This window comes from Asterias rubens, chromosome 8 (assembly GCF_902459465.1).
Source record: "Asterias rubens chromosome 8, eAstRub1.3, whole genome shotgun sequence".
Lineage (NCBI taxonomy): Eukaryota > Metazoa > Echinodermata > Asteroidea > Forcipulatida > Asteriidae > Asterias > Asterias rubens.
Window position 1 is genome coordinate 9,066,227 of NC_047069.1, and position 14,468 is coordinate 9,080,694.

At 38.9% G+C, this 14,468-nt stretch overlaps 1 protein-coding gene across 1 annotated transcript; it reads right to left on the bottom strand.

Moving 5' to 3' along the window:
• Positions 1-123: 123 nt before the first annotated feature.
• LOC117293928 (transmembrane protein 272-like) lies at positions 124-14,319 on the bottom strand. The gene is made up of 6 exons (XM_033776414.1): positions 14,265-14,319; positions 10,966-11,095; positions 6,243-6,353; positions 5,134-5,193; positions 3,978-4,193; positions 124-2,933 (listed from the first exon to the last, which is right to left on the bottom strand). Exons 1-6 carry the CDS (start codon positions 14,304-14,306, stop codon positions 2,755-2,757), a joined length of 738 nt encoding a protein of 245 aa, XP_033632305.1. The 5' UTR covers positions 14,307-14,319; the 3' UTR covers positions 124-2,754.
• Between the last annotated feature and the right edge of the window lie 149 nt (positions 14,320-14,468).

Consider the following 14,468-nt stretch of genomic DNA (forward strand, 5'->3'; position numbering starts at 1 on the left):
GAGAAACGGCTCCCTCTGAAGTATTATAGTTTTCGAGAAAGAAGTAATTTTCTCGCAACTTCGACGACCAATTGAGCTCAAATGTTCACAGGTTTGTTATCTTATGCATATGTTGAGATCCACCAAGTGAGCAGACTCGCGTTTGACAGTTACAAATAGTGTCCAGTGTCTTTAACGACCTTATTATATATTTTTTTCTCCGGGTAGTAACAACTGCATTTAAACATACAGAGATTAAATATATACAAACACCAACTACTTACAAAAATATCCAAATGGGTATCAAATCGTTGAACTTGAATATTTTTATGCATGCATAAGCAATACAAAAATTACAAGTATGAAACTGGTAATATCATAAAAAGTGCGACGGGGTCGGCCATATTAATAAACATTTTTATTCTCAAAAAAAGTTGAGACGCTGAGATTATCCGCTGCTTTTGCATGGTGGGGTTGAAAATGAGGTGACTCTTAAGAGTGATTCATGTCACAATGTTTTTCAAAGGATAGCTATCTATTCTCCAATGTTGCAACCAGTGTAATGACGACTGTGACCAAAAATTAGCTCCCTTTTTTTTTTTAGAGCAGCTAAGCAGAATTAATTTCTTTTAAATATTTAACATCACGATATGTTGGGGATATTAAGTCACAGTGATTAATACTTTCGAAAAAAGGGAAAAGTTGTTAATAGTTGTATTTTTAAAAGAGTGTCAAACTTGTTGCAAGGCAAACTCAGTGGCCAAAATATCAACTACAAAATGAGGATAGTTTGAATTTGAATCCATCCCAAGTAGCTCCAGCTTTTTTTGTTAATACGCAGAATGTATAAATCACTCAAAATACATATTACAAATTAAACTGAATTTGTTGCCCAAAATTACACAAACACTGGGTACAGATGAGTGCATTGCTATAGAACATAATCAAGAGGTAAAATCTGGATGAGGCGAAGCCAAATGAAACGGAAGAGCCTGATTTCACCGAGTGATTGTATTCTACGACAATGTACAAATGAAATGCATTAAATATTTGTTTTATATAACACACACATAGACTCTACTCTAGTCATTTGAAAAAAGTTCACAACACACACAAAATGGACATGGAAATCCCAAACTGTGTTTAGCAAACCCTAAAAATTATTTTCTTTTGAGAGAGAATCTTTTTGTTTTATACAGCAAGGATGAATATTGACTCCATAAAGACACCAACCTTATTCCTATGGCAAACGACCTTGCCTCATTTAAATCAAAAGGGTGGGGAACAACTATTTGGGGACAATTAAAGTTTGGAGCCTTGCAGCAGTAGATGCATAGCAAATTAATGGAAGAAATGAGTCATGTTCCACCAATCAAATAACAAGGATTTGTGTGTGGTGTATAATCAAAATATAACACCACTTGAATAAACAAATCTATCATTACCCATATAGAACATAATCATCGACGTTGTCATCATACAACGTTTCATAAACAGTCAAGAGTCAAACAGTTTTTGCTCATCATGAGCAAAGTGTTATGTAAACTTTCTAATATGCAGTACAAAATCAGTCACAAATAATTGTTGCACCTTCTGATCATAATGTTGCCGTAAGGCATTATTGAAAGAATTAAATATATCTTTGGAAAAAGAAACAAAAATAAAATCTATAATTTGAAAACACCATATATATATCACACTAATTTGTTTAAGATATCTAAGATATCTTTATCTATATGAGTAATTTTTGGGGGAAAATGAAACAAACTGCACTTGGCAGATTCATCAAGGCCATATAAAAGAAAGAGATGGTTAGCATCCCCAAATTGGTCCTTTTTCAAATTGACCTTTATCAAATACGAAAAATACATGCTCTGAGTACAGTGTGAAGATCAAACTCAAATCAAAAAGCCATCAAATTCAAAGACTTGAATTAATCTATTCTCAGCCTAATAGACTGTGCAAGTCTCGCAGCATTCAAACTCCAAGGACTACGAAGACTAAAATAAAATTGATGCGCTTAGCAGCTCAACCAATAAAGGATCTTGGAGCGATTTTATTACAAGAGCGGTTTAGCAGGAAATATCTAACAAAACGCCAGTATATGAACAAAAAACTCATCACTCGTGTGTTCCTCGTGAGTAGGTGCGTATAGCAAGGGGACTTTTTTTTGGAAGGGATTAAGGAAGCCTGTATGCCAACAGGGGTGGGGGAGGGGGTAAAATGTGCCAACATTCTCCATCTACTTCAAGAAAGGCTATTCGGCTCAGCAAGGGACCCACTATATACAACCGACTCAACTTGGCAAGTGACTTTCAGTCTGGATGCCCTTGTTTTACTAAAATTAGTGCTTCAATTGCGAGCGAAGCTCAACAATGCTCACTGAGAAGTACTTTTTTTAGGAATTACCCCCCCCAACTCGCTACGCCCCTGTTTTTGAGATTTATACAGTAAGAACCCAGGAGATACTGAGATACATTGTATATACTACCCAAGGATGTGCATCTATACCTCTACACTACACTCAAGAGCCATATCAATCCTCCACAATAAAATTGTTCACATAGAATAATCATGTTATTACACCAAAAACTTTTTCTACTAAAGCTCCTGTACCCTTCGCCCAAATCTTAGGCCGTATCCAAATTGGCGACTACAGTCATGACTCTCACTGTTGCAAAAGGGTGCAGCTAAAGACATCCTAAACTTCGATGCATGATGATGCTGTCTAACCTTTGCCGTAGACGCCAATTCAGATATTGCCTTACTTACAATCTATTCGCTTACAGCGGAGGTAACTCCAGCAGCGCAGCAAACACACAAGCATCCACATGCCACCAGAATATAACAACTTGTAATTATCCAAAATGCAAAATAGTACAGGGGTCCGAAACAGTACTTGGGGTCATCTGGATTAGCACTTGGAGGGTAGTTACTGTAAACCCACACGTTTCCTGAAATGAAAATGGTTTAGAGGACTTTGTAAATTACTTTGTGTGACTTCTTTTAAGACTTAAACAGGGGCTTCAACAACAAGTCAAAGAAGGTACACATTATTGGTCGGTACATGAGCGCAAATTGAACTATCCGACCTCACTATAACCTCATGGGCAAGGAGGTAAGCTTAAACAGTACCCCCAACAAGTCAAAAGAAGGTACATTACTGGTTCTTAACAGTTGTAACTGGTCGGTACATGAGCGCAAATTGAACTATCCGACCTCACTATATATAACCTCATGGGCAAGGGGGTAAGCTTAAACAGCACCCCCAACAAGTCAAAAGAAGGTACATTACTGGTTCTTAACAGTTGTAACTGGTCGGTACATGAGCGCAAATTGAACTATCCGACCTCACTATATATAACCTTATGGGCAAGGGGGTAAGCTTAAACAGCACCCCCAACAAGTCAAAAGAAGGTACATTACTGGTTCTTAACAGTTGTAACTGGTCGGTACATGAGCGCAAATTGAACTATCCGACCTCACTATATATAACCTCATGGGCAAGGGGTAAGCTTAAACAGCACCCCCAACAAGTCAAAAGAAGGTACATTACTGGTTCTTAACAGTTTTAATTGGCTGGTGCATGTGCGCAGGTTAACTATCAGACCTCACTATGGCCTCATGTTCAAGGGAGTAAACCTTAGCAGTGCCCTGAACAAGTCAAAAGACACATTACTAGTGTCATAGCTGTAATTATCAGACCTCACTATGGCCTCATGTGCAAGGGGGTAAGCCTTAACAGTGGCCCAAAAAGTCAACAGGTACATTAGTAGTTCAAAGATGTAATTGGCCAGAACTTGTACAGTTTCATTATTAGACCTCATTATGAAAGCATGTGCGAGAGTGTAAGCTCAAACAGCATTCTCAGTGAGCCAAAATGCACAATACTGGTTTATAGTTGTGGCTTGCCCTTGCACACATACATGAATAAAACCTCCAATAAAGCCGCTTACTTTGCAAAGAAAACTGCACAAGATGTGAACAAGAAAACTCACCTGCGATAAAAAATGCAAAGAGAAAACATCCTATGAGACGGCTAAAATTGTTTTTCTTGTTTATGGTTTCATCAGACGCCTCTCCTTCGTTTTGATTTCTCTTCTGACACCTCGTGATGAGATCAATAAAGGATTTCAGGATATAGAAGGAGCCGGTCACTACCAGGTACACAGGGATTTTAGGTTCAACGGGGCATTCCTTCATATAAACAGCACCTGTGAGTTTGAACAAAATAAAGGATTTACTTGGACGGAAATACTTTAGGAACTACACACACATGTATAGGAATCCACTAGTGGAATTATGAGTGAAAGCTGGTGTGGTGTGGGGAGGGGGGGTTGGAATGTCAAAGTTGTATTTCCTTTTTGTTTAGAGTTTACGAACTGTAACTGAAATAAATAAATAATCAATTATCATGACTGATTCTACAGTGTTGCCGTCACTCAGTGTTGGTGGTCAATAAGGTCAATCAACTTGAACCTAGAGCTTGGTAGCTTGATCAGTTAGGTCAACTATCTGGAAATAGCTCATGGTGGTCAGGTCATATAGGTCAACTAACTAGAACTAGCATTTAGGGGCTAAGGGAAATATTTGAAACTAGTACTTGGTGGTTAGTTCTATTAGGTATGCGGCTGCCAGCGAATGCCTTGAGGCACATAAAGACACATCCAACAGATGACTTAAAGCAAGGAATTCAAAAGATGCTTTGAGGCATCCAACAGATACCTTGGGGGCATCAAACAGATGATAAAGGCATCAAACAAATATTGACTGCTGTGAGGGGCACATTTAAAATTATAGGCCCAAGGTGATGTCAAAACCATGTAGTCAACTATGATAGTTAACTATGACGTCATCTTGATAGACTCATTGACTCATTGTTTAACCAGTCAGATTAGAGGAATCTATGAGGTATATAAATACCTGAGGCAACCAACAGTTGCCTCAAAACATCCAAAATATGCTTTGAGGCATCCAACAGATGCCTTGAGGCATCAAACAATTGCCTACATGCATTGCTTGTTGATTCTTTGGCCAGTCATATAAATTTTTCTTACAGTCCACAGGGTTTGCTGCTGAGCCACTGTATATTTGATGCTGGTGAATTTTTTTAGGGTTTCATTATGTATTGTTGTTAATCAATTTAATACTTACCAAGTACAATCATGGCAATGGGAATGGCCAGCATTATTGCAATGACAATGGTGACCAAGACTGTTTAAAGAAAAAACAAAGAGACATCAATTCAATATTTTCCCATCAAGTGTCTTGAATGATGTTTATTTGTTGGTGGTTAAACTGCTCGAGTTCCTTTTTTTTCCTTTGCCCTGTTATCATGGTAATAGGCGACTACTGTATTCCATATAGGATTTGAGGCATTGCATGGTGAGGTATCAATGTATACTTGGTTTGCGGTAACACCATGTGTGTATCTACTTGCCAAGTAGAGTTTTGATCTTAGAGAACTGTCTTGCTTTATTCTACTGTCGCGGAGTAGATAATCGGAGGTCCGGGAGACTTCTCAGTCTCCTGACGATGACTAGAGCAAGCTAGTCAAACTGTTGAGACCAATTTAGAACCGACTCCGCGGCAGTACAGTTAATTACAATCCTATAAGCTAAAGTAGTAGTCCAGTCTATTTTCTATACCATCCGCCCTGGTAATAGTTAAAAAGCAGGACAGTTCTTTTCAGAACTGAGAAGTCTCTTGAACCTCCGATTATACTCCCCGGCAGTAGAATAAAGCAAGACAGTTCTCTCAGAACAAAACTCTACTTGGCAAGTAGATACACACATGGTGTTACCGCAAACCAAATATACATTACTGTACTCCATTGTCCAAAATCCTCGCACATTCTAATCATTCTGATTGTTATTGCTGTTCATTGCTGTAATAGAATGCTACATGTATCTTCTTGACTTTGACAGTGTTCAGTGTTTCGGATGAAATCATATCTCTGGAGGTACTTTATCTTTAAAGGGGAAATTGCATTATTGTATTACTTGAGAACTAAGCAATGATGGTATGAGCGGTCTTCAAATACCATTCTCTTGACTTTGACACAACATTCAGTGTTTTGGATGAAATCATTTCTCTGGAGGTTCATGACATCCTTTAAAAGGACAAAAAAACCTTGTGAACCAATTTCACTAGCTACTTGAAATCAAAGAGTCAACAAATTGATAAACTTTTTGCATACTACTCTTACTGCAGTGGGGATGGTCCAGGTAGAATAAGAAACAAATAGCTTCTGAAATACTTACGTGTGTTTAACAAGATGCTGATGATTCTGGCAATAAATTCCATGGGTGTGGAAGAAGACTTCTTGGCATCTTGCATCTGCCCAAATATGTCTTGATAAGAAGGAGGGGCCTCTGCATATCAAGAAAGAAAAACAAAACAAATAAACTTAATTTAAAAAACAAGTGTTGGGAGATGTGTGTTTATACCACTGCTATATTTTTATCTTTATTTATTTGTTGTTGATATCCAACAGCAGATGGACGCCACATACAGGTATTATTAAAAACAGATAAAACTATGTATAAATATATATATATAATGGATATGTATTTGTTTGTACTTGTTTTATGCCTCTGAAGAAGGTCCGGAAAGCTAAGGCCATCTACCCTATTCATTATATATATATATATATATATATATAATGAATAGGGTAGATGGCCTTAGCTTTCGATCCAATCCGGACCTTCTTCAGAGGCATAAAACAAGTACAAACAAATACATATCCATTTATAGAAAAAGAGAGGGGGAAAGGGATTAAGGAAAGGATCCAGAAAGAAGCGGGAAAATAACAGCCAATCAAAGTTCCTATTTCAGAAACAATATTGGTGGCTATGAACCAATAGGAGTGGAGTGGCGAGGACAAAGGATGTTTAGAATGAAAGGAAGGGTTACTGGACCATAAAAGTGGTAAAAGTATTGTTCGACAACAATGCAGGGAGACATGAAAGGGTAGGATTAGAGAGCAAGTTGCATCATGATGCAACTAACAATGGTCAATTAATAAGAATAGCAAGATCAAAGGTATGATGATTTTTAAAAAAAGGTATGAGGGACCTGTGGAAAAAGGGGGGGGGGGTTACTTACATCAGATAGTTACAGTGATGAATTTAATAAAAACAACTTTAAACTAGGTTAATTTATACTTTATGTACAGAATATATACAACATATAAGTTCTTAGGCAGAAGTGAAGTGGAGGGTAATGAGAAGTTATTTAACACCAGTGTTTATGTTAAGTCCAAAGGGTTTGACTGTCTTGAGTTGGTGAATCCAGTGTGATTCTCTATTCTTGCGGTGTGTGTCATCACCATTGCAAGCTTCAATCACCAGAAGTTCAACATCAATGACACTATGATTGGGGCTGTTGAAGTGGATAGAGACTGGGTACGGTTTCTTAGTCTTTATGGAAGAGACATGATTCGCAAAGCGAAGACTAAGTTTGGTCTTAGTCTCTCCCACATATTGTAGCCCACATCTCTTACATGATATGACATAGACTACATTAGACGTGCTGCATTCAGAGTCTGTCTTGATGTTGTATGAAGAGCCAGTGGTATGACTCTTCACCTTAAGTGAGGGCTTAATGTGCAGACACGTTTTGCATTTGGAACGGGTACATTTGTGACAGCCCAGTATATCTGTCGGGGGTTGTGTTTGGACTGTACCTGGGGGAAGTTTGGCCCTGACTAGTATGTCACCAAGGTTCTTAGGGCGGCGGAATGCAACCATGGGAACCTCAGTGATTGCTGAGTGTAACCTGCTGGAGGAGTGAAGTATAGGCATGTTATTATTGAGAATTGAGGGAAGTTTGGGTAGTTTGGGGTGGAAAGTGGTGACCAAAGCAACTCTATTGGTAGGAGCTTTTTTAGCTCCCGTGTTAGTCAACAGAGTATGACGAGGTACGTTGAGAGCCCTGTTGATAGCAAGTTGGACCCTACGTTCGCTGTGTCCCCTAGATACAAGGTGTTTCCTTAGCTCTGATGAGCGCCTCTTGTACAGGGTATCTGTGGAACAGATACGCCTGATACGTAAGGCCTGACTATAAGCAATTGCCTTCTTACAGTGACTAGGGTGACAGCTATTGGAGAGAAGGTACTGGTGGGTGTCGGTGGGTTTACTGTAAACATCTGTGACAAGGCCATTAGGAGACTTGGTTATTGTCACATCTAGAAAGTTCACACTGGTGAGAGATTGTTCGGTAGTGAACTTTATGGTGGGGTGAAATGAGTTGATATGGTCAATAAACTCATCCAAGCTGTCTTGGTCACCACACCAGATGGAGAAAATATCATCAATAAATCTCCACCAAACTAGTGGTCGGTTGGGGGCGGAGGACAGGAGTCTGTCCTCCAACTGAGACATGAATATGTTAGCATATGAGGGTGCCATTTTGGTACCCATGGCAGTACCCTGTACCTGTAGAAAATGCCTGTCAGAAAATGTGAAATTATTCTTCATTAGAATGTGGCTCATGAGTTCCTTAATATGACTCACTGAGGGGCGGGACTGATTACTAGCATTGAGGGCAGAGACACATGCACTCATGCCTTCATGATGGGGTATGTTAGTATACAGTGATGAAACATCAAAAGTAACCAAAATAGCAGAGTCAGGTATTTGGTGCTTGACCTCATCTAGTTTGTGGAGAAAGTCTTTGGTATCCTTGATGAAGGAAGGAATACGGCAGACTAAGGGTTTGAGGAAGCTATCGACAAACTCAGAAATGCGCTCTGTGGGGCTACCATTCCCAGATACAATAGGTCTCCCCGGGTTATTGGGCTTGTGTATCTTAGGTAGAAGGTAGAACCTTGCTGTACGGGGGTCATGTGGGAGGAGATAGTTAAATGTATCTTTCTCAATATCATTGGCATTATAAATCTTAACCAGGGTGTCGCTGATATCTTGGGAGAAAGATTCAGTGGGATCAGAAGCACATTCAATGTAATGATCAGTGTTACTGAGCTGTCTAAGGCCCTCAGCAATGTAGTCATGTGTGTTCATGACTACAACTGCGGACCCCTTGTCAGCCCGTTTAATCACTATGTCACTATATATATATATAAAGTTGAAAATTACAGTTAAACAATAATTGATAAAAACATTATTATTTTTTATATAACACCCAAGCAGATCCTTGCCATTTGATTGGAGGATTGTCCGTCACGTGATAGCAAATAAAAGTACCATTGCACGCTGAGTCACTCACCGTGCTTTTTCGTTCCATCCGAAAAGTACCATTGCACGCTGGCACGCTGCCAGCGTGCAATGGTACTTTTCGGATGGAACGAAAAAGCTGAGTAAAAACATCACTGCGTGCGCGTGTCTTTGGTAACGCAGCAGGTGTTACTGCAAGAAGGCATAGTAAAATTACTAGCATTCGGCTTCTACAGTTGAAATTTTTTGTTTTGACAGTTGTTTCTTTCAATCAAAATGACAAAGTTCTACTTGGATGTTATATAAAACAAATAATGAATGTTTTTCATTCGTGCAATGGTGCGAATATGTTCATTCGTTGAAAGCTGGAATGTTCCATTCAACTCGGCTCCGCCTCGTTGAATAGAACATTCCATCTTTCAACTCATGAACATATTCGCACCATTGCACTCATAAACATTCATTATGTGTATAATATTATTACTTTTTATATCAACAGACTTGATTATGGCCCCTCTTGATCAATGGTTTTGTTTTAAAACGTCTCGAGTGTGCCCTGCTGTGACTGGCTTTTCTGCTCGTTGAGCCACAAATTAGAGACACTGATCGCATGGGGGGTTGCCATGTGCAGCAACCTTATCTTTGCGGTACATTAATGATACAGAAAATGCGCAATAACACACCAATGTGACATAGACTTATGACCTCAGAATGAATGTCAAGTTTCCTTTCCTCAAGGGCGACCTCCCCCCCCCCCCCCAATGACAATGTACATTACGAATGTCACTTCTAATTGGACAGGAAATCAATGGGAAACTTTAGACTATCTGCCAATCACCAAGAGAGGGCACTCTTCACCAGGTAATGTCAACAACTTAGGAGTAGGAGAAGCATGAGTGACGGTCACTGACAGCAAATACCTTGTGTTTTGCGTGTTTTTGATTTTGTATTTTAGATTTAGCCAAACTGTATTTTGTATACACAATGCCAGCATGAACCAAATTATTCTTGAACAGGACGTACTGGACACGAGTTCCCCAAGGATAACAAGCGGTGTGCATGAGTTTTTGCGAGTGTTTCTTCTAGGGTAATTAGCAAAAATTCCAAAATGCTGACCTACCAAAGAAATCTGAAGATTAGTTGTATGACAATGTATCTGATTTAATTTTCAAGAGGCTGAGAGACTTCTTAATATTTTGTGAGTATTTTTTGAATTTTTAGCATTTACCATTGTTTGCTATAGGAGTTGTGCACCCTTACCTGGTAGGTCTGCTGCCCTCTAGTGGCAGAGCTTTCAAAAAGTCTCCCATTGGTTTCACTCACCACCATGATGTTGACCTTTGACCTATTCACCCTAAAGCAATCCAAACTGCCATAAGCCCCAAGTTTCCTTCTACCAAACGGCAACCCCACCCAAGTTGCAATTCTAACTAAAGTTACAGACCGGACACAAAGGTGCCTAGCCATTCATCCGGTCATAATCCAGACAACACAATGACAACACCCCTTCAGCCTATGGGGATTAGGGTCCAAGGTTAACAATATTAATTTTCATTATTACCAGAATTTTGTTTATATACCATTGCCATCATGTATCTTATCTTTAAGGGTCGTAAGGCCAAGACGTGTGATGGCCCTGCTTACTTTGGCATTTAGCACTTACAATACAGAATTGTGCACGTAACGTGCCCTGTAAGCGCAAAATTAAGTGGTTAACAGGGCCATAAAATTAGGCCCTGCTTTGCAAGTCTTGCCCTGGACTGGTGCTACAATATACATTAGTTTGTAAATTTTAAGCGAGTCTACTTACCTTTGGCAACATCTTCGTACCTTGGAGGTGGTGCTTCATTCTCGTTTGGAGATGAAATATTCACACTGGTCCCATAATCAGGGGGAGGGGGTAGATTGTTTGTAAGACCCAATTCAGGATCTCCATTTGCCTATGCAATGAAACACCAAAAGAGGAAGTTTTACCATTGTTATCTCTTATAATCCGTCTGTTATCAGTCTATGTAATTGATTTCATATTTTGATCAAACAAACCTTGCATAGAATGAAGAAGGGGGTTATACTGAGCTTGACAACAAATGTTGTTTCCAACAACATTTAAAAGCCAATAATGTATAATGCACGGCCTTATCGTCAACACTTTTTGTTAATCAGCCTTTACAGATTGGTGTATTACATAAGTAGACAAATGTTTATTTATTTAATCGCTTGAGGTTTGTGTGCAAAGTGCATACAGGACATTCAACCCACAGAACTATCCTAATGTCTGAAGTAGAAGTCATACACAATATGCACGGTATAAAGTATCTCATTACATAACATGGTTGTGTGGGAGCAGACATACCCACTGAAACACCTGCACTGAGTGAAACCAAGACATTCACTCAGAGGTATCTGGGTGTTTTCACAGTGAGCACGTCATTGTTTCCTTTTCATGTAATATAATAAGAATATAATATACAGTTGTTATATAGCGCTTTTCAAACCCGAAGGGCGACTCAAAGCGCTTCAAACTTTATTACCCCTGGTCATTGGGCCTTAATTCATTCCTTAAACCATCTCAGCTCCCTGGGGAGTATACAGCCTGTGTAACTAATAAATGTGCTACTCGACTTAATCAATCACAAGAACCATCTCTGCCCTCACAGGTACCCATACACCTGGTGGAGAGAGAATGTAGTTGAGTGTCTTGCTCATGGACATAAGTGTCATGGTTCCCGAACCCAGACTCTACTGCACAGAATCACAAGAGCTTGAGTTCGGTGCTCTTTTCCGCTCAGCCAAGACACCCTACACGAAGGGATAAGCAGAAGCCAAAAAACGTGCGTCTACATTGGAGGGGCAGGGTAGAGCTTAGTTAAAATGTGCTCTCAATCACATTACACTCTGAATAAAATATTTAAATCCTACTTGGCAACATTTGTTGTATCACGGTAAATAGATTTTATTGGTCAAGAACCATTTAAGCAATGTGCTCAGGGGAACATGAGTGATACACCTTGATCGTGCCCACCATTTCATTTCATTTTTCATTTCATTTTATTTGCCAGCAAACATGAAAAAACACAAACATGTATTAAAAAATTGCACATCAAAGATTTACAAGAAAAAGCAATACAATTATTTTCTGCAGCATATTTTGTCAATACAGTCAACAGTAAAGGGAAAGGCTGTTCTTCCAAATCTCTTTACTCCATAGTCGGTGTGTGTGCTGCAAAAAAAATTGCCGGCTGCGGCGCCTCCTCCGACTAAATCAGTCTGTAGCAATTGATTGTGTCGTTGTCCTTATTACGTTGAGGTAAACCGTAAAAACGTTATTATGAGAATGTAGCATTGGCAATTGGAGGTTGGCCCCAAATGGGGCTATCTGCGTACTCTTCTAGAAACTGCATACTTCTAGAAACTAGGCCCCCCTACCTGTTTATCCCCCTGAGCCCTAACTAAATGTTATGGATTCTTGAGGAATCGCGACCTCTACTCTAGCTCTAGCAGTCTAGTTGACACAGGACGATCTGCTGGCTGGCAAGCTATATAATTTTAGTCGTAACTATACTGAATGACGTAACCATCCGCTTATGGTATGAAGTAGTAGTTTTTCTTGTAATTGCATACATGAATGATACAGGGGCCTAGCTAGGCCTAGATTCTAGAACTGTTTTTAGTGTTTCAATCATTAATCAATCATCAATGTTTTTACTTTAGTTAGGTAGGCCTATAATTTATCGATGAATTTGGGCTCTCGCATTTCAATTGATTTTTAAACACATAATATTTGAGAGCAATAATTATATTGTAGCGTCATATGTTATCAACCCTCATTTGTTTTCAAACCCAAACTTTGATTCCCGTTTACCGCGAGACTGTGCAAGCTCCACCGGTGACAGAAGCTTTGCTGTTTACTCACGGTCTGTATTTTCGTCAGGCTTAATCATGCTGAGAATAAAGTTTCCTGAATCCTGTTGAAGGTTATGCTCAAACATGAATAAAATGATGAATTTTTGGTATAAATCACTACTATGCATTATTATGCCAACAATTAAATGAGTCTAAGAAACATCATCCTCAACCTCTAAATTTCAAAACAAAATTATCATTTGCTAGATTAAGTTTCATTCCGCCGTCGGCAGGAGGGTTACGTTATCACAACTATTATTTTGCATGCCATGCTACTGCTAGCTTCTGAATATTCAATAAAATACCAAAATGAAAGGTTTGAAAACATATGACGTCCCTCCAATGTCGTACATGCATTGGCACTGTAAATAGTGGATTATCTCTACTCTCCTAAAAGTCCCAACAGAAAAACAAAACTTTTAAGATTTCAACACAAGATTAAGTTAAGTTAAAGCCATTGAACCCTTTCGGTAAACAGTGTTGTCCAAGGCCCACACTTTGTGTACCACAACTTCTATATCAAATAACAAACCTGTGCAAATTTAGGCTCAATCGGTCATCGGAGTCGGGAGAAAACAACGGAAAAACCCACCCTTGTTTCCGTGCGTTTCGCCGTGTCATGACATGTGTTTAAAATATATCCGTAATTCTCGTTAACGAGAATTTATATTGTTTTGTTGTTTTCTAAAAAAGTAAAGCATTTCATGGAATAATATTTCAAGAGAAGTCTTTCACCATTGCCTTCTGTAAACCCTGTAAAGTGTAAGTTATTTGTAAATCTGTGAACTTTTATTTTTTTTTCTGAACCGAAAGGGTCCAATGGCTTTAAGTCAGATTGTAAACAAGTTGGATAGATGATTTTTTTTTAATCGTTTAGTTTTTGATTGTGAACAATTTTCCTGTTATCCTACTGAAAACACATGACACCAGGATACGTTTAAATCTATATTTCAGTTGCTTCACACCACGTACGTCCACGGGGGTTTTCCGAAATGACGTAATGTCATGATGATTCAGATTTCAGCAAGCAAATCAAAAACGTTCAGGTAAAAAAGTAAAACACAACTCAACCAAAAACCGTCGTAAGTGTCGAATACTAAATAGCAACAATATTTTCACACGTCCATTTGTCGCATTTGATAAGACCCTCAAAATTTGACTGGAGTTGGAGTGAAGATACTTAGAGATTTTTCTTCATGATCTTACCCCCTCTCTCACAACGATTAGACCTTCTTCTGTAGCAGCCATGGTGATTTTGTCGTAAAATATTCTTGATACCAGACTAAATTCCTAACTTATGATAAATCAGCTATGAGACGTCCGGGTACAAGACAAGACAGACTCCTAGTGTTCTTGTTAACTATTTAAACGGAAAAATACATTAGTTGTTGAGGTATCTGACTAAACGAG